Here is a 19,724-nt window from a genome sequence, read left to right as displayed (position 1 = left end):
GAGGTGGCAGACTGTGGGGAAGAAGGAGATACAGAAAGATGATATATGACCTAAACACACCTACAGAGAGAGAGAGTCAGTGTGTGAGTGAGCAGACGTGTCAGTGAGAAAGTGAGTGTGTGTGTATGCGTGTGAGCGAGTGTGCCACTTGTGTGTGTGTGTCTATGGGGGTGGCTGGAGGAAGAAGGCTTAGATTTTCATCCTTACTTGGTTGTTTTGACTGAGCTCAGACAGACAGACCGACAGAGTGGTGGGGGAGGAGAATGGATGATGAAGAGGGGTGTAGGAGGGGAAAAAAATCTGAGTAATGCAGTCTAGAGATGGGGTTCGATTAGGGAATAAAGTGAGACCATAGCTTCGCTCAGAAGAGCCCCCTGTAGAGCTACATGAAAATGTAAGAAAAGTTGAATAGTTTGACTCTCTCTCTCCTTTCTTGGAACAGAGTATTTTGCAGAGCGAGAGAAGTCACCCCTCTCCCGGCTGCAGTGTTTATTTGATGTGAAATCTAAAGCGTGCCTGCAGCTCGGGTGAGTCAGTGATGTAGTACAGTGTAACAGTTCTCTATAACACAGCGGCGTTGGCGCGGCCGGGCCGGGGGAGGGACGGCATCATGGGGGGGGGCATCCCCAGAGCTGCGGTGCAGAGGGGGGGGCAGACGTCGTTATCCATATATGGGTCCCGGCGCAGGCAGCTGCTCGCCTGATTTGGAAGTTCCGTCGGTGACGTTCGTTCCTTTTGTGGAAAAAGGGGCGGGGCTTGTGGGCGGCCCGCTTATAAGGCGAGACCCGCCCCCCCGAGCCAGAGCTGAGCTCAGCGCATCCCATCCGGCAGCTCCTGTCAACAGCTACATTATTTCACACATCATATTAGTATTCAAACAAAACGAAAACTATACAATAAAGGAAATATCTTTGAACTTAATTATAAAATCTACCAAAAACAAGAGTTACAAAAGTTTCTGTCTCTCTTCCAAGCGGGCTGCTTTTTATTACCCTTGCACTACTATTACTTTACACGCACCTGCGCAGTCCGAGCCATGGGGATGACCGACGTGCTGGAGATCGGGGCCGGCGAGCTGGCGGCGACGCTGCAGAGCCCGGGAGACGGGTCCTCCTCCGGGGGCAGCTTGGTCCTGGACTGCCGGCCCTTCCTCTCCTATTCCCGGGTCCACGTCTGCGACTCCCGCAACGTCAACTGGAACTCCATGCTGAGGCGCCGCTCCAAGGGCTCGGCGGTCAGCCTGCAGTGGCTGGTGCCGGACCGGGCGCTGCTGACCCTGCTGCGGTCGGGCCGGCTGGCCACCCTGGTGGTGCTGGACGAGGGGAGCCGCTGCCTGGCCGAGCTGAGAGCGGAGAGTCTGGGCAGGATGCTCCTCAGCGCCCTGAGCGCAGAGCTGGGCCCCGGAGAGACGCGCGTCTGCTTCCTGCGAGGTGGGTACTAATAGAGAATATGAATGTTATATTATTACTGCTACTACTACTGAATAATAACAACAGTGATCATTATAATATACTAAACACAGGTACTAATACAACATATTAATGTTATATTATTACTACTACTACTAATAATAATAATAACAATAGTGATCATTATAATATACTACACAGATACTAATAGAACATTTTAATGTTATATTATTACTACTACTAAATAATAATAATAACAATGGTGATAATGATAATATACTACACAGATACTAATACAACATATTAATGTTATATTATTACTACTACTACTAATAATAATAATAATACCGGCTGACACTTGAAATACTACAGTGTGAGAAGTAGCTACTGCCCTATAGCTATACTCCAATTGTTATAATACTGTGGGGAGAAAGCGTGTAGTAATGAAAATAATAATAATAATAACAGTAATGCCTGTCGTGTTTGTGACAGTTTCACTCGTGACGCCAACAAACCCGCCCAGCAGCGGCACAGAAATGTCCTACAATATTCATTAATTCAATTAATTTACGTATGCATTACATTTTAATTGGAAAACCTTCATATTGTCCGTTTTAGGTAGCCCATACACATTTTGTTTATATAGAGACTTCGTATTTTATTATTATTATTATTATTATTATCATCATCATCATCATCATTAACATGATTAATTTCAGTTCGACAACGACGCGCTAAAGCATTTGTATCGCAGACCCGTGGGATTCAACTTCTTTATCATTTCTTCAGTAAATCAATTGAATTTGAGGAACATCTGATGCACCGTTTACCGCTGTGGGTGGCAGCTTATTCTTCAGCCTCGTTTCTGTTTTGTTTTCCTTCTGAAATGTTGATCTGAACCACTTTCGATTTTGTTTTGCTTTGTTCCTCTGTCTTGTCACCCCATGTGAGGTTACTGTGAGGTACCGGCCCAGGCACAGCCTACTCACTGCACAGGCTGTTGCATTACTGTACTCACAGAGTGGGACCAGGTTGGAGGCCACAAGCAAAGCCTTTTTCTGTAGTAACATAACGTGTGTTTTATTCTCTGGCGCAGGTGGCTTCGAGGGCTTCTTCTCGCTGTGGCCGCAGCTCTGTGTGAAGTCCCCGGGCCTGTGTGGGAACAGAGACCCCGAAACCGTCTGGACTGAGGAGACGCCCCCGCTGTATGAGCAGGTGACACAACAGCTACAGGAGCAAGAGCAAAATGAATGGCTCTAGTAGTAACAGCAACAACAGTAGTAACAAGCAACTGAAAGTAGGAGTTGTAGTGGCAATAGTAGTAGAGATAGTAGTGATGGCTCTAGCAATGATAATACTTATAACAGCAGTAGCTGCAGCAGTTCTACAGATTGCAAGAACAGCACTATTACTATTATTAATGAGTTGCCCTGCATTTTGATTGACAGGACGGCCCAGTGGAGCTCCTCCCCTTCCTGTTCCTGGGCAGCGCTCGTGACGCGTCGCAGTGGGAGGGGCTGGCGGGGCGGGGCATCACGGCGGTGCTGAACGTGTCGTCGCGCTGTCCCAACGTGTTCGAGGGGCGACTGGACTACCGCACCCTGCGCCTGGAGGACAGCCTGGCCACCGACCTCACCCCCACCCTGCCTCATGCCATCCGCTTCATCGGTGAGGCCCTGGAGGGATGGGGATGGGGGGAGAGAGAGAGAGCGTGCTTGTTTAAAAGGCGTCTGTGTGCCCATGCCCTGACCCGTGCTCTCTGTGTTTCAGACTCTGTGCGGGAGCGTGGCGGCAGGGTGCTGGTGCACTGCCAGGCGGGCGTGTCTCGCTCGGCCGCGGTCTGTCTGGCCTACCTGATGGAGTCCAGGCGGCTGCCCCTGGCCGAGGCCCTGGCCTTCGTGAGGCAGCGCCGCGCCGCCGTGGCCCCCAACCTCGCCTTCATGGGCCAGCTGCTGCAGCTCGAGACCCAGGGGCTGTGCCACTGAGAGAGAGCATTCAGAGACCGCTGCGAGGGGCTGACTGCCAGTTTCTGAACCTCCACACTCTGTCCCCAACAGTAACACTAAACTCTTGTACTGGGTTCCTACCTGAGCCAGTGAGGCATTAATAGAGCTCCTGTAATGTGGTCTGTTCCACAGCCTACACACACCTGATTTTATTTTTGACTGTGAATCAAGAGCCTTAAAACTTCAGATTTGGTGTTTGTGTTGCCGCTGTGCTCAACTCAGCTTCACAGATAAATGCCAACCCTGAAACGGCACTTAAGTAGTTGTCAATATATATATATTGTGTGTGTGTATATATATATATATATATATATATAATAATCCAAATAAGCAATTTTTGTCCAATAAAGTGCTCCATTAAGCAATTATAGTTCAATACAGTACTACGCAATGTGGGTGAAATCCCAAGACCCCGGTGTTCTAATGCCAGATGCAATAAGACTTTATTCTATGCACTTAACTTCGGTGGACTGACTGACTTCTGCACACTTGAATCTTCTAGTGGTTTTCCAATGCATCCCAGCCATGTTTGTACTCAAGTATGGAAGAGGAGCATGCCATGTCCTCCATTTTTGTGGAGAGTGACTTTTTTTATTCAGTTTGTTTTTTTAAATTGTACATATGTATTTATTTCCTGATTTTAATTGTTTGGTTTTGCTCTGTTAGGTGTGTGAATGTGTTCACGTCACTGCAGCCACTCTTGCATTGCACTGCACTTTATTTTGAAATGCAATCATGTTTTAACTGTAAATTTGTATATTTTATACTTATTAAAATGTTTTAATATGAAATAAAGGCTCCATTTATTATGTATCCAGGACTGTATACCAGACCTCACTACTTTACACCCCATTACAGTCTACACAACACCCTATAGTGCGTGTGGTTGGGGGCCCTGCTCGGATTCAACTGCCATCTCTTGGACACATCTCCAGCGCGCTGATGCCCACAGCCTCCCAGCAGGGTGACAAAACCACTATGCCAAAACACTGGTCCCCTGGTGTGGACGTTTAGTACACTGTACTCATTTCAGAGGGATTGCATCACTGTAAAGAGCTCATACACTGAGCCCAGAGAGGGATTACATCACGGCAATGAGCTCATACATTGAGCCAGTGAGTCGCACAGCTGAGAGGTGCTGTGCTGTGCTGAACCCGCAACAAGGCTGGCGCATCTCTGAGAAAACACCAGCGACAATGTTAGAAAACGGCGTCCAGAATCGAAACGTGTCAGAAATAGCCAATACCATTTCTGTATCAATCAAATCTGTGCTATTTTTGAAAAGCTTAATTCACTTGTATATACACTCACCTAAAGGATTATTAGGAACACCATACTAATACTGTGTTTGACCCCCTTTCGCCTTCAGAACTGCCTTCATTCTACGTGGCATTGATTCAACAAGGTGCTGAAAGCATTCTTTAGAAATGTTGGCCCATATTGATAGGGTAGCATCTTGCAGTTGATGGAGATTTGTGGGATGCACATCCAGGGCACGAAGCTCCCGTTCCACCACATCCCAAAGAAGCTCTATTGGGTTGAGATCTGGTGACTGTGGGGGCCAGTTTAGTACAGTGAACTCATTGTCATGTTCAAGAAACCAATTTGAAATGATTCGACCTTTGTGACATGGTGCATTATCCTGCTGGAAGTAGCCATCAGAGGATGGGTACATGGTGGTCATAAAGGGATGGACATGGTGAGAAACAATGCTCAGGTAGGCCGTGGCATTTAAACGATGCCCAATTGGCACTAAGGGGCCTAAAGTGTGCCAAGAAAACATCCCCCACACCATTACACCACCACCAGCAGCCTGCACAGTGGTAACAAGGCATGATGGATCCATGTTCTCATTCTGTTTACGCCAAATACTGACTCTACCATCTGAATGTCTCAACAGAAATCGAGACTCATCAGACCAGGCAACATTTTTCCAGTCTTCAACTGTCCAATTTTGGTGAGCTTGTGCAAATTGTAGCCTCTTTTTCCTATTTGTAGTGGAGATGAGTGGTACCCGGTGGGGTCTTCTGCTGTTGTAGCCCATCCGCCTGAAGGTTGTACGTGTTGTGGCTTCACAAATGCTTTGCTGCATACCTTGGTTGTAACGAGTGGTTATTTCAGTCAAAGTTGCTCTTCTATCAGCTTGAATCAGTCGGCCCATTCTCCTCTGACCTCTAGCATCAACAAGGCATTTTCGCCCACAGGACTGCCGCATACTGGATGTTTTTCCCTTTTCACACCATTCTTTGTAAACCCTAGAAATGGTTGTGCGTGAAAATCCCAGTAACTGAGCAGATTGTGAAATACTCAGACCGGCCCGTCTGGCACCAACAACCATGCCACGCTCAAAATTGCTTAAATCACCTTTCTTTCCCATTCAGACATTCAGTTTGGAGTTCAGGAGATTGTCTTGACCAGGACCACACCCCTAAATGCATTGAAGCAACTGCCATGTGATTGGTTGGTTAGATAATTGCATTAATGAGAAACTGAACAGGTGTTCCTAATAATCCTTTTGGTGAGTGTATATTCTGCTTAGCTAACTCTCTAAGATAATATAATAATGACTCTGTGATTGTAACCAGATCTTGGTTTTTTGTGTATAAAAGCCTCTGACTTTTAAATGAAAGCAGAGCGACTTTGGGATCTTCTTGATTCACTGTTCCTCTCCACGCTGCGTGTATTAAAGGCATTGCAACTAACGTTCCAACCTGATTGAAGATTGTTTTTCTTCCACACTTGTGAGCCCCTGGCTGTAAAGGGCACACAAGCTGACCGGTCCAGTCAGAGCTGCACATCTTTCTGTGCTGTAGCTGGATTAGCTGTGAGGTACTTCAGGACGGGTGGTCCCACACTGGTCTGTGGACCCCTGTCTGTGGCAGATCCTGTCCTTTAATTGTGAATTGTACATTCTCAATGAAGTTAATCCCAAGTGGACTGTATGGATACTGCATCGAACCCTGCTTGGATTCCTCTACCTGTTAGGGAGGGGGGGGGGAGTTGGTGCAGACTGACTTGCTCTTAAAACCTAAATGTGTGCATCAGCCCCCTGTCACAATTCCACTCCTCCTATGGCAAACCTGTTGAACTAACCTGCTTTCTTTGTGCCCCCCTAAGCTGGTGCTGGAAGGACTGCTGGGGGAGCAGCCCTGTGGTGACGCGGCCCTGGATGAGCTCATGGTTGTGGGGGGGCATGAGCTGTGCAGGATGTGTGTGAACCTCCAGGATCCAATACATGTTTTTACAACCTTAGCCACCTGTGTGCTTCTCCTTTTGGAAGGTATTCGTGGTGCATGTTGTCTATCTTGGCCTGTTGGTAAGGCTGAATCTGGGGGAGGGAGGGATTAGTCTTGGCTCCTTAAATGCTCCAACTAGGTCTCCATCTTCAGCAGTTGGCTGTAAAGGGCACATTAAGCTTGACTGTACTGAGATGGAGTGACTGAGCTCCTGTTTAAACAAACCTGGCACCCCCCCAATTAGTCTAAATGGATCAGTCTAGAATAGTCCTGTGGCATCTGGCTGTTTAGGTCAGCTGTTGCAGCTCTGCCTGGGTTATAAGCTACTGTCACCCCAGCCTGGGTTCTGGTTCTGAGTGAAAGCATGCTTGGAATTGTGGGCTTCCTGCAGACCTGCCTTGCCAATGGATACTGCAGGTCAACCATCCCCTTTGCAGGGTGGGTTTGTACACTGTTCTAGATTTTGGAGACATTGTAATGAGCTCCAACACCGAGCCCACAGAGGGATTACATGATCCCCCATAATGAGCTCATGCTGTGAGCGGTTATCACTGCATTACTCGAGCCAATTGAGTTGCACAGCTGTACTGAACCCAGAACAAGGCTTGTGCATCTGTGAGAACACCAGCAACATCAAAACCTATGCCAGAATTAAACTGTCAGAAATGGCCAATACCGGGTTCTATGTCAATCAAATCTGTGATCACTGAAAAGGTGAAATCACTCCTAAATAAAATGTATTCAAATATAATGCCAACCTGATTAACTCTTGTATATGACCAATTTAACTTGTCTAATTTGTATTAAAATAGCATGCAAATATGGGCAGGCTAACCCCTGGATTACACGGGCCACTTGTGCGGCGCGTTGCGGCTGCCAGCGCTGATCGCGGTCACCAGTCAATGCCTGCGACTCCATCAGAAGCGGCCCAGCAGATACGCGTCTTGTCTATTTGTGAGGGACGCCGCGTCGAAGCCGCACAGCTCAATTGTAAATGGTTACCTGTTTTAAAAATGTGAAAGTGTTAATTTGTTTTAAAAATGCCTCTTATTTGTACTTTTGCTGTTTTAAATGGTGGAATGGTTATTTAATATATGTGTAGGTAAAAAAACAAAGAGAAAAAAGCTATTTGTGTTAGAATTTTGTATATTAAAATGTTTTTTGAGCTTGTGGTCAGTGATTTCTTGTGTATGACATTTCAATCTAAACTCAATCCAACAGCCAGTCTCTGCTTGGGTTCTATGGCAGCTCTGTAATGTGTCGATTGTCTGGTCAGGTCAGGGCCAATGAGGCACAGAAGTTCATCCATCTGCTCTGCACTCATCCTAAAGTACTGATGATGGCGTTGGCTGTCCAGCTTCAGTTCAGCCACAAGATGATAACAATCTCCTTGTTGTCTCCTTCGATGGTTGAGAGGAGGCACCCAATACTGCCTCCTTCTCCCTCTGCCCCTCTGTAGTCTTTCAAGTAGGAGAACAAATGCCAGTGTTCTCCTCCTGCTCACAGGCACTGTATGTGAAATATAGACACAAAATAATTGAGGATGAATGTATTTTTAACGACTAAAACACAGCTACAAATCTTTTATCCATGTCGTTCATAACTGGACTTGTATTAACTTTGTCTGTAGGCTACAGCACAACAAAGTAGGCCACACAACTAAACCGGACAAAAAAATAACCATTTAGCCAACCCATGGTAGAACCCCAAAAATCAAGGAAAAAATACAAAATCAAAAGGAAGTCAACGTCTGTAGATTGAGCGCAGTCCAGTTTAAAATGGACTGTGTCCCAAGAGACCCATCAGAACGGACACTAATGTTAATAACAATCATCGTTAGTATTGGTTATATTGCTGCATTTAGGATCTATACTGTGTACTACTACAATTAATCTAATTATTCTGGATATTTTAATATTCCCTGTGTGTAGCTACATAAAGTACTCTCATTTGCAGGCTCTCAAAAAATTAACAATGAAAGACAAAATTGAGAAAAAAAAGTCATACAATAAATCAACACTAGTTAAGAAAGAAAATGCAGTGGGACATCAGGATCAGTCGGCAAGCCAATGAGCTAATTAACTAATTAACGGTTTAATTACAGGGGCTGCACTCAGGTGGGCGGCAGGCTGAGCTCTCTAAAATGGCCCAGTGGGAAGGCACTCTAGATGTTTTGGGTTGTGATATTTTAAGATTGGAGAAGTACGATCGAGTACACAAAAACCGGCTTCTTTTTCCTCCTTTATGTCGCTGCGCGCAATGGGGATGGCGGAGCTCCTGCTGTCGGCGCTGTGCCTCCAGAGCGGTGAGTTCGAGTTGTACTTTTTAGGTTTTTAGTTTTCTTGATGAAAGCTATACTAAAAGCTGCTGTGACGATGTATGCAGCACTGTTTTCTGAACATAAGGCAATGAAGCAGCGTTTGCGCCAACCAGACCATCACAGTGCTGCGCAAAGCCCTGTAGGACATTTTGTAACCACCCTTCCAAGCTTGTTGTATTGAATATTTCAACAGATGGCACAGGTTTTGATGGTGGTTGAGTTTTGGCCGATTACTGTTCTTTGTTATAGTGTTTCAGTCCGTGGCCTAGCCAGGAATTCGCGGAGGGATCAGGCAGATTTTGACTCAAACGTATCTTTGCTTCACAACCAGTATTACTATGGCACACATCCAGTGGAAAAAATAAATGAATCGCACATCAGCCGACATTATGCAGACAAACAATAGCGGTTTCTGGTGCTTGCCAATCCGATCCATTTCGGTGGAGCTCTGAAATTGAACGGGTGATGATGCACAACTCTGGATTCCTGCGCCTGCTAGAAATGTGCGTCTTCATTGGAAATCGGCAGTTCCGCCGCTGATGTAGGAGTTTCTAGGTGACTGCAAGTCTCCTGTTGTGACGCCCGAATTCATCCATAAAATCAACACGCACTAGTTTGAGGTCTTTATACAGGTGCGCTAGACCATAAAGCCTTCACTCATAGTGGAGTGCAAGTATGTTTTGAGTAGTCTTAACCCCTGAATGATCATTCCAGTTGCACTCATAATTGGTATGGTATGTGTAGAGGCGATTCTAGGGTATGTGGGGGCCCCAAGCAAAATAAATTCCTGATGGTGAAGCTGTGGGGGGGGTTGGGTGTGCGGCAGAGTTTTCTTCCGTGAGAGCGGGGGGGTTCCCATTTGGGGTGGCCCCCCCTCAGCCTGGGGCCCCAGGCAATTGCTTAGGATGCCTACCCCCTTGTGACGCCCCTGGGTATGTGAGTACATTACACGTGACATAACCCTCGGGGGGGGGGGGGGGGGGTGCGAATCTCAAGCGGGGAGCTCGGTCTGTGGTTTTTATTTTTATTTTTTTATCTGCATTGAAAAATGCAGATCTTATTACTCTGTTTCTTTATTTTTCCAGCTTTCTTATTCTCGTTTCCGACCACTTAAAGTAAACTCATCTCCTACAGTTCTTCAGCTATCTAAATGACACGGTGTCCATTTTTTGTACTATTTCTGAAAATGGTTGCTACTACTTTTGGTACTGATTGGTCATCCATATTCTCCTGAGGCCCTCTATGACCCCAAAACTTAACAGCTAATAAATATTGATAGGTTACGTTTTGCACAATTTACAATTGAACACTAATAGGAAATCCTAGATCTTCTTTCTGATCATGTCATTACTTCTGACCGTTGACCTTCTCTGGGCCAGATACGGCAGGTTGGCAATGTTAGAACGTGTCCTCGGATACTGAACATCTCATTACTACTTTTAAGGATGCTTTTATCTGTCATGTTACTATTGAGCATAGAACATGTATAGGAAACCATATGGGCTTTATCTGTGCATGACCTTCAAGTTGACTTCTGACCTTTCCTTCAAGGTCAGATTTTCATGCATTTCAGGGTTACAGCTTGCAAAGTCACCATGAATCATGTCATAGGGGCCCAAATGTGTTTGAACTTTGACCTTTCCTTCAGGGTTCAAAGGTCAATTGTTTTGCCTAATTGCTTTCTGATTGAAGATGGTTCCATTTAGTATTGGACATGTATAGGAAACCATAAGTGGTCTATTTGAAAATGTAAAAAAATCTTGCTTTTTACTTTTACCTCCTATAATGCCTCACAGAGAGGAAATAGGCCTTTTGGTCTATATGGAACATGTATAGGAAACCATGCATGGGGTTTCAAAATATGCCCCTGAATTTGATCTTTGAACTTTCCTTCAAGGTAAAATTCACTGAGTATTTAAAAAAAACTTTTTTTTTTTTTTTTTTGAGCTTGGCGTTGAGGTTCTGACTTCCGGTTTTTAATGAACATCGTATGTTCACTTCTAAAACAGTCCAAGCATCTTCATTTTGACCTTTGACCTCTCCTTAGTAGTCAATGCCTACAACTGCTTATATTGCCCTAAAGAATGTAGATGGGCTAATGATTTGATATAGAACTCGTATGTGGTCTGTTTGAAAATGTCCTCCATTGTGACCTTTGACCTCTCCTTAAGGTCAAACTGAGAACTGGCTCCTAACACCTTAGAGTGCAGTAAGGCTCATCCTTACTATGGATCACGTAGGAAACCATGTATGATGACCTTTGACCTTCCTGTAATGAGCTCTTCTGTGGAAGAATGAGAAATCAAGTTGCTTTAAAGCTACAGTTTAAAATATGTAACATGCTGAACTGCTTATGTTCATTGGATACTCCTTTTTAAATGGTCTTAAAATGGCAGTTTTACAATACAGATGAAGTTTCCAGAAACTTCTAAATCTAGTTTTAATTGCCATGCCCACCTCCCCACAAATTCGCCACTGGTTCCAATGTATTGCCTATTTTATTTCAGTGGTTTATTTTAACTTTACTGTGATTTTTTTTTTATTACAAAAAATCATTTATAAAGTATAATTAACTAAAAAGCTATTTATATGGCATTTGCATAGGGTTTCTTCACTTGAAGAAAACTCTTTTTACTAAACATGGATATGTAGTACACAGGAGCGTAAAGGGTTAATGGAAAATGCATTTAGTTTTTTTTTTTCCCCCCATATTTACATTTTAAAGCAATTTCATGTTTAAACATTATCATTTTTTAAATTGGGTACCTGGGGAAAGGTTTTACTTTTTTCATCTGGAGCTAAAGTGGTTAAGGGTGCTTTTTAAGGGTGGTGTGGGAGGGCACACACTCCTGAGCTCTGTGCTACATTACTGGACACAGCTTCTGCATCAATAACCAGACTGCTGAAATTTAATTGAGCAATTCCCCCTTCATGTTTGTACACAATGCAATTCTCCTCTTTCTTGCCCCCCCATCCCCCTAGTGACTGCCCTGCCTGTGAATGGAGGCTCCAGGAGGGCCCGGTTCAGTGGAGGTAAGTATCGGTTTCTTTATCCTTTCCCACTTTGTTCTACTCTAACCTAACCCCCTTCCTGTGTGCATGCTGCATGTGCCCTAGCACTGGGGGACAGGGCATGGGCTTTCCTCTAATACTACTGTAGCCATCTCTCCCTCAACTCTACCATGACTTCCTCTACTGGTGTGCTGGAGACAGAGTATCCCAGTGACAGCTGAGCAGACTCGCACTTACTCCCTGGTGAATTGGCCCATAGGTAGCCCCTTCACTACGACTGCCCAGTCTCCAGGGCCTGGGAGGGCCTCGAATCCGACTGAGCTGCAATCCACTGCTTCTGAGCTCCAGTCCACCTCTGCCTCCGTGAGTGACCACCATGGGCACACCCATGACCGCCTCCAGGCGACCTTGAACAGCCTCTTCTGTGGCTTTGAGATGGACCTGTGTGCCTGGACTCAGTCAGGGACGGACCGCTTTGACTGGCTGCTGCACCGCGAAAGGCTGGATGCCTTCGAGGGTGCGGCAGTCAGCGGGGAGGATGCCTGCCGCAACAAAGCAGGTACGGACTAGCACTGGGCTGGACTGCCACTGTGGGGTCATGCTGGTATTTTGGTGGTGTGGTGGAGGTAGTCCAGTATAGTTGGTTAATAGAAATTGATTTCTAAGTTTCTCTGCTTGTAAACCATTGTCCTGGGACCTTCTTCCTCCAGTTCTCATGGTCACTGTCACTCACAGGGCAGTACCTGTACATGGAGTCCTCGTACCAGCACAACCAGGGCTACACTGCAGAGCTGCGCAGCTGGGAGCTGACTGGCGCAGCCTGCCTGTCCTTCTGGTACAGTGTGTTCGGGGCTGGAGTGGGTGAGTGAGCTGAGAGAGGGTGGGGTGGCTGCCTTGCTCCAGGTACACATGGCATCCAAATCCTTACCTGTTGTCCTCTATTGCAATTCAACTTATTGGTGAACAAGTGTCTGACTTGGGTTCTCATGTGCCTCCTGCCTTTAATTCCCTACTGGAGGTACTCTATGATCTAACTGGAACCCTGATGTCCATCTTCTCTCCCTCTCAGACTCCCTGTCAGTGTACCTGGTGTACTCGGAGAGCTCTCTGGGCAGGCAGCTGGTCTGGTCTGACGGTGGCAAGGAGACCCGGCAGTGGTACCTGGAGACTCTGGATCTGGCAGTCACCGGGGCACAGAGATACCAGGTGAGTGATGGGCCGTCTGCCTGCCCAGCTCTTCCATTGCTTCTGTCTGGTCTGTTGATCCAAAGTGACTCTAATAGACTCCCTGTTTATCTGCAGAAGCCCCCCCAGCTCTGTCCAGCCTACTAGTCTTGGTGCATTGCTATGGTTTGTGGTGGTGGTAGTCTTGGGTGTTGGAGCTGGTGTCCATTTTGAAAGGCTGTTGGCCAACTGGGGGAGTGTCCCACTGACTCCTTGCTTCCACATGTGGCAGCTCTATAGCAGAGTGCTGGGCTGTGGGGGACACAGTGATCTCCAAGTCTGGGTGTAAATGAACAAATGCCATCTTTTCAGGTGGTGTTTATAGGTACCATTGGCAATGGTTGCTGTGGCAATGCTGCACTGGATGACCTGGAGATTTGGGGCCAGCCCTGTGCCAGTGTGTTACAGTCTGGAGCCACCACACAGACTGACATCACTACCCTTGCTCCTTCTACTGCCAACAGGGGTAACTTCCCTACCGCTTCTATGATCGCCAGTGAGGTTTACATTACCACTGCTCCTTCCACGACTGCCAATGGGGGTAACTTTCCTACCCCTTCTATGATTGCCAGTGAGGTTTACATTGCTACAAGTGCCCCTTCCATGACTGCCAATGGGGGTAACTTCCCTGCCTCTGAAAATGGCACTGCTTCAGTCACTGCCAACCTTGCCACCCACCTGCTAACCACTGCCAGACTGGGCAATGCCACCTCTGCTCCCCCTGGCTCTGTGCTGCTGTACTGCAGCTTTGAGTCCTCGCTATGCGGCTGGACCCAGTTCCAGGGTGATGACTTCGACTGGCGCCTGCACCGGGAGAGGGAGCTGACGGCAGGAGTGCGCGAGAGCGGGGCTGGCTGCAGAAACCTGGGAGGTACGGGACTGCCCTGGGGTGGTGGGCTGGGTTTCCATCCCTGCTTTGGGTTTTGTCTCAAACCCTGCAGGTGCCTAGAGTGGGCTGTGCTGGTGTTGCTGCGTCTCCCCCAGAACTTTGTAGGGTGGGGGTTTGGGAACTGATCTTCTAACTACCTCTCTCCACCCCCATCTCAGGACAGTACCTGTACATTGAAGCGATCTCCCCCAGGAAGACAGGTGACCGGGCAGTGCTGGTGAGCCCCCCACTCAGTGGCTCGGTGTGCTTGCGCTTCTGGTACAGCCTGCTGGGCCAGGGAGTGGGTAAGTCTGGCGGGCTCCGGCCTACATGACCGCAGTCTTTTACAGTGGGGTTAAAACTGCAGCCTGTGGCCGGTCCAGTCAGAGCTGCACATTTCTGTGCCGTAGCTGGATTAGCTGTGAGGTACTTCAGGATGGGTGGTCCCACACTGGTCTGTGGACCCCTGTCTGTGGCAGATCCTGTCCTTTTAAATGTGTATTGTACATTATTGCAATTAAGTGTTCTCTACTCGGTTTTATTTTTCATTGGGAACTGCATTTCCCTCTACAAGTACACTTCAGTTCTTGTATGCAGTATTGTGGGCTGTGTAGTTTCCAAATGTCCTCTCCTCTTTCCCACCCCCCACAGACTCCCTCAGTGTGTATGTGCTGTTCTCGGACACACCTGAGCTCCGGTACAGGTTGTGGGAGAGGCAGGGCTCCATTGCCCGGGTGTGGGCCAGAGCAGAGGTGCCGCTGTTTGTGGATCCGGACAGGAGCTTCCAGGTTAGTGTGGGCGAGAGGGCATGGACTGTGACTGGGAGCTTTGCAGTATTCAGTCCGCTAATTACTTGAAATGACCTGCTCTTTCTTTGTTCCCCCCCTAAGCTGGTGCTGGAAGGACTGCTGGGGGAGCAGCCCTGTGGTGACGCAGCCCTGGATGAGCTCATGGTTCTGAGGGGCCGCTGTGGGGGACAGTGAGCTGTGTAGGATGTGTGTGAACCTGCAGGAACCAATAAACCTTTTCATAACCTAAACCACCTGTGTGCTTCTCCTTTTGGAAGGTGTTGGGTGAGAGATGCACATTGTCAGTGCCAACCTGTTGGGAAGGCTCATTTGAATCTGGGGGAGGGAGGGATTAGTCTTCTCATGGCTCCTTCGTTGCTCCATTAGATCTCCATCTTAAGTGGTCCGCTGTAAAGGGCACCTTAAGCTTGACTGAAGTCCGATGGAGTGGCTGAGTGCTCAATGTGAGAACAAACTTGGTACCCCCACCCAATGGAAATGCCACAGGACTATTCTAGACTGATCCATCTGGGTGTTCAGGTCAGCTGTTGCTTATAACCGAGGCAGAGCTGCAACATGGGTAGGGGGGTTGCAGCCCCAGATGGGTCCTGCTTTGGGGTGTGAAAGCATGCAGGTGGGGACCATGTGGGTTGAACCCAGGACAGGAGGGTGGGACAGCCAGCACTGACTTGAGGAGAGGCGCTGGGCACTGTGCCCTTACTGCAGACCTGCGCTGCTAATGGACACTACTGTTCAACAGTCCAATGCAAAAATGATTTTAAATGGAGGAAAAAACATTGCTTTGAAATGAAGGTGCAGTTCTGCTGGACTGTCTCTGCAGAAGCAGGGCTAATTACAAAGTATCAATTTCCTTTTTCCTTCAAGGCTCCCCTCTCCCTCGAACTGCGACTTGGAGTGCAGAGCCCCATTTTAGCTATTTTGCCTCGTGTAAATAACCACTAGAGGGCAGAATTTGCGCGCCATTAGCGGCGCTCAGAATAATGACTGCACAGCCGTCCGAGAGAAGCAGGGTATTCTAGTGTCGGTCTGCGATAGAAACCGTATGGCAAGCCGTTGTGACATTTAATCCATAGTTGCTGATATCGGGAATTCATGGTAGGCCTTGGTGATATTTAATCCTTAACCGGATGTTAATTAGTATGCATTTTTGATATCAAGAATACAATTGCTGATGTCAACAATTAACTGTTCTTCATATCGGAAATGTAATTTTGGATTAAATGTCACAACGGCTTGCCAGAGTCGCGCTGGTCTTGCTGGGTGTCTGTGTGGCGGTTGGTGGGTTTCTGTGCAGGGGAGGTGGGCTGCACTGGGGTCGTGTTGCGGCTGCTCTGGGAGGGGTACAGGCACTCCGGCAATCCCTGACACAGTGCTGCCCACAGCTGTACGACACTGTGTGTACCATCAGACTGTGTATATAAACTATGCAATTGTAAATAAAGTATTTCCACTTTGTGAGAAACAAATAGTAATAACTAGAGAGTTAAATCAAATGCACTAACAGTAGTTATGTGATCTGACGTGTGGGCAGGTTTTTAAATATGATCAATACATTTTGGAGCAGGATTAGTGGATCAACGTTTTATCCTTTTCCTGCCGCGATCAGTGTTCTTATGACTGAACAAATGCACTAGCCTAATACCCTCAAAGAAACCTTTCGATGAAAAGAAAGCGAATGTGTATAGCTGAATCTTTCACATTAAGAAAATGAAAGCTAATTATGCCAGTCGCCGAAGGGGAGTCCGCACCGCGCCGAGCACCACGACCCCCAGCATGAGGAGCCAGGAGAGGGTACACCAGAGGCGGCGCTAGACTCTATTTAGGGGGGCTTCAGTCCCGCTGAATTTTTCCATTGTATTTTTTTTTCCCCCCAAGTATTTCGTCTTTTAATATACTGAAATGCTAAATACTACGGAAACGTATTGCTGCCACATGGGCATATTTGTTTTTCTTATTGCTGCCAGGGATTTTTATATATTTTATTTTTTGGCGTGTAGTCCAAGACCAGGTGTAGTTCTTCTGGGTTACCTCGCTCTACGACAGGACTGGATAGGAAATGACACTATATTGCTGCTGCGAATAGTTTAAAAATGCGCCTGATGCGTTTCATTGCGTTCAAATGCTGCCACAAAAATATACTAATTTAAAAACCTGTACCCGACAAAATATCGATTACAAGTGTAGCCGGAGTTCCCTGCTCGCTACTCGATCTGCCAACCGCAGGCGCCGCAGCCCGGCCAGCACAGCGCAGTGTCCAGCCGCGGCGTAGAGGACCGGGACGGGGCTGCTGATGGAGACCCTAAAGAGGGTCTAGCGCCGCCCCTGTTCAGGAGGCTTTTAATAGAAAGTGGCATTGTTTGCGATGGCAGAAATAGGTAAGCACGGGAAGCTATGTGGATATAAAATGGTGCACCTGAAATGCATTGAGCAGGGCTTCTTCACACTGGATCCGGAATGGGGGTGTGATGCCTTGGGTCCACAGTAACTATATCACGGAAAGCAGCCGAAACCGGATGTTAATTAGTATGCATTTTTGATCTCAAGAATTCAATTTCTGTTATCAACAATTGGCAGTTAATTCTTGGTATCAGCAATTGTATTTTGATATTTAAAAAAAAACATACTAATTAATATCCGCTTAAGGATTTGGTACGACCCCGCTCTTGCGCAGTCTGTGCGGTGTCCCCCGCTGTCGCTCTCGGGTCCGGGCTCCTGCCGCCTCCCTCGTCATTGGTCCGTTTGTTTCCCGTGCTGGCCTTGGTCATACAATCAGAGGAGGCTCGGTGACTGCCTGAACCCTCCCGTCCCGTCCCGTCCCGTCCCGTCCCGCAGGAGGCGCGTCATTCTGAAAGTGCGTCTGTGCGGTTCAGAGGTCTGTGCTGTTGCTGTGGGTTGCGTTTGTATTGTTTTTTGTACATCTTATCTGGGTCAATCCCACTGTCACCCATCCCTGTTGTAAGCCTGGGGAGGGCGAGGTAGGTAGGGAAGACGCCCCAGGGCTGACATATTGATCACGTAGGATTGGGTTTTGTTGAAACACATTAGGCTACCCAGCAGCACTCGACCTCATTTCAACGTTGTTTCGTGGTTGAAATCTGGTTGCGATGTGGATCAACAAGAATACAACTGCTATTCAACGTGGATTTGGCAACGACTCATCAACGAAGAAATGCACGTTGCTTTCAGGTTTAATAGACGTCATGACAGTCAAACAATCAAACAGACCCCCAGTTATAACACAATGTTCTCTCAAACTAATGTATTTCCCCAGTCAGTACTTTTTTCATGTGTGTATTTTGAAAAAATGCACAAAATTCCCCCTAATAAATAAAACAAAGATATATATAATGCTACTCTATGACAAACCACTTAGCTGACGAATCAGAGTCGGAAAGGGTCAAGTAATCAGCCTATTAGACGAAAGCGGGAAAGACTCTGAACTTGAAAGCCTGGGAAGAGCCTCCATTGTAACATCGCCGGCTGTATGGAGGAAGGGTTTCTCAAGTAAGAGTGTATATATATTGTGTAGGTGATTTAAAAGGTCTTTGCTGCTTAACTGTTTAACTGCTATATACTGTAGAAATGGATGATGGTATACAGTGCATCCGGAAAGTATTCACAGCACTTTTTCCACATTTTATGTTACAGATTATTCCAAAATTGATTAAATTCATTATTTTCCCATAATACCCCATAATGACAACGTGAAAGAAGTTTGCAAATCTTTGCAAATGTATTAAAAAGAAAAAAGAAAAAAAGCACATGTACATAAGTATTCACAGCCCTTGCCATGACACTCAAAATTGAGCTCAGGTGCATCCTGTTTCCACTGATCATCCTTGAGATGTTTCTACAACATGGCAAGCATCATGTCTGGAGGAAACCAGGCACCGCTCATCACCTGGCCGGTACCATCCCTACAGTGAAGCATGGTGTTGGCAGCATCATGCTGTGGGGATGTTTTTCAGTGGCAGGAACTGGGAGACTAGTCAGGATTGAGGGAAAGATGAATGCAGCAATGTACAGAGACATCCTTGATGAAAACCTGCTCCAGAGCACTCTGGACCTCAGACTGGGGCGAAGGTTCATCTTCAAACAGGACAACAACCCTAAGCACAAAGCCAAGATAACAAAGGAGTGGCTACAGGACAACTCTGTGAATGTCCTTGAGTGGCCCAGCCAGAGCCCAGACTTGAACCCGATTGAACATCTCTGGAGAGATCTGAAAATGGCTGTGCACCGACGCTCCCCATCCAACCTGATGGAGCTTGAGAGGTCCTGCAAAGAAGAATGGGAGAAACTGCCCAAAATAGGTGTGCCAAGCTTGTAGCATCATACTCCAAAAGACTTGAGGCTGTAATTGGTGCCAAAGGTGCTTCAACAAAGTATTGAGCAAAGGCTGTGAATACTTATGTACATGTGCTTTTTTTAACAAATGTGCAAAGATTTCAAACAAACTTCTTTCACATTGTCATTATGGGGTATTGTTTGTAGAATTTTGAGGAAAATAATGAATTTAATCCATTTTGGAATAAGGCTGTAACATAACAAAATGTGGAAAAAGTGAAGCGCTGTGAATACTTTCCAGATGCACTGTAGAACTAGAATTTAAGCACATTCCTCTAAAGGAAAAATATTTGTGAGTGTTTAACTCAAATATTTTACTAGCAAAATATTTCAGTGCAGGATAACAAAACTGTATTATGTGTACATTAATCAAATGTATTATCAAAATAGTAACGACGATTAAAATATTTAATCAGTGACCGTTGCGATATTTGAAATTTGAAAAATGTGCATCGTTTTTTTTTTTTTTTTTTACTTCAACTTTAATTCAGCT

The 19,724-nt window shown here is 46.5% G+C and overlaps 2 protein-coding genes across 2 annotated transcripts; both read left to right on the top strand.

The window, feature by feature from the left end:
• The first annotated feature begins 690 nt into the window (after nucleotides 1-690).
• On the top strand, nucleotides 691-4,210 carry LOC136759264 (dual specificity protein phosphatase 2). Its single transcript, XM_066714182.1, has 4 exons — nucleotides 691-1,430; nucleotides 2,506-2,624; nucleotides 2,858-3,077; nucleotides 3,180-4,210. The coding sequence occupies exons 1-4, from the start codon at nucleotides 1,037-1,039 to the stop codon at nucleotides 3,392-3,394; spliced, it is 948 nt and encodes a 315-aa protein (XP_066570279.1). The 5' UTR covers nucleotides 691-1,036; the 3' UTR covers nucleotides 3,395-4,210.
• A 4,583-nt stretch (nucleotides 4,211-8,793) lies between these two features.
• On the top strand, nucleotides 8,794-15,114 carry LOC136758284 (MAM and LDL-receptor class A domain-containing protein 1). The gene is made up of 9 exons (XM_066712532.1): nucleotides 8,794-8,956; nucleotides 11,954-12,004; nucleotides 12,243-12,542; nucleotides 12,719-12,844; nucleotides 13,053-13,189; nucleotides 13,520-14,078; nucleotides 14,255-14,380; nucleotides 14,727-14,863; nucleotides 14,966-15,114. The coding sequence occupies exons 1-9, from the start codon at nucleotides 8,896-8,898 to the stop codon at nucleotides 15,056-15,058; spliced, it is 1,590 nt and encodes a 529-aa protein (XP_066568629.1). The 5' UTR covers nucleotides 8,794-8,895; the 3' UTR covers nucleotides 15,059-15,114.
• Nucleotides 15,115-19,724: the final 4,610 nt, after the last annotated feature.

This window comes from Amia ocellicauda, chromosome 9 (assembly GCF_036373705.1).
Source record: "Amia ocellicauda isolate fAmiCal2 chromosome 9, fAmiCal2.hap1, whole genome shotgun sequence".
In the NCBI taxonomy this organism is placed as follows: domain Eukaryota; kingdom Metazoa; phylum Chordata; class Actinopteri; order Amiiformes; family Amiidae; genus Amia; species Amia ocellicauda.
This window is presented reverse-complemented; position numbering and strand designations above follow the sequence as displayed.

Coding starts and splice junctions, on each gene's coding strand:
- LOC136759264 (XM_066714182.1), top strand. CDS start 1,037: ATGGGGATGACCGACGTGCTGGAGATCGGGGCCGGCGAGCTGGCGGCG. Junction 1,431..2,505: donor GCGCGTCTGCTTCCTGCGAG/GTGGGTACTAAT, acceptor TCTCTGGCGCAG/GTGGCTTCGAGGGCTTCTTC. Junction 3,078..3,179: donor TCATGCCATCCGCTTCATCG/GTGAGGCCCTGG, acceptor TCTGTGTTTCAG/ACTCTGTGCGGGAGCGTGGC.
- LOC136758284 (XM_066712532.1), top strand. CDS start 8,896: ATGTCGCTGCGCGCAATGGGGATGGCGGAGCTCCTGCTGTCGGCGCTG. Junction 12,005..12,242: donor GAGGGCCCGGTTCAGTGGAG/GTAAGTATCGGT, acceptor ATTGGCCCATAG/GTAGCCCCTTCACTACGACT. Junction 14,381..14,726: donor CCTGCTGGGCCAGGGAGTGG/GTAAGTCTGGCG, acceptor CACCCCCCACAG/ACTCCCTCAGTGTGTATGTG.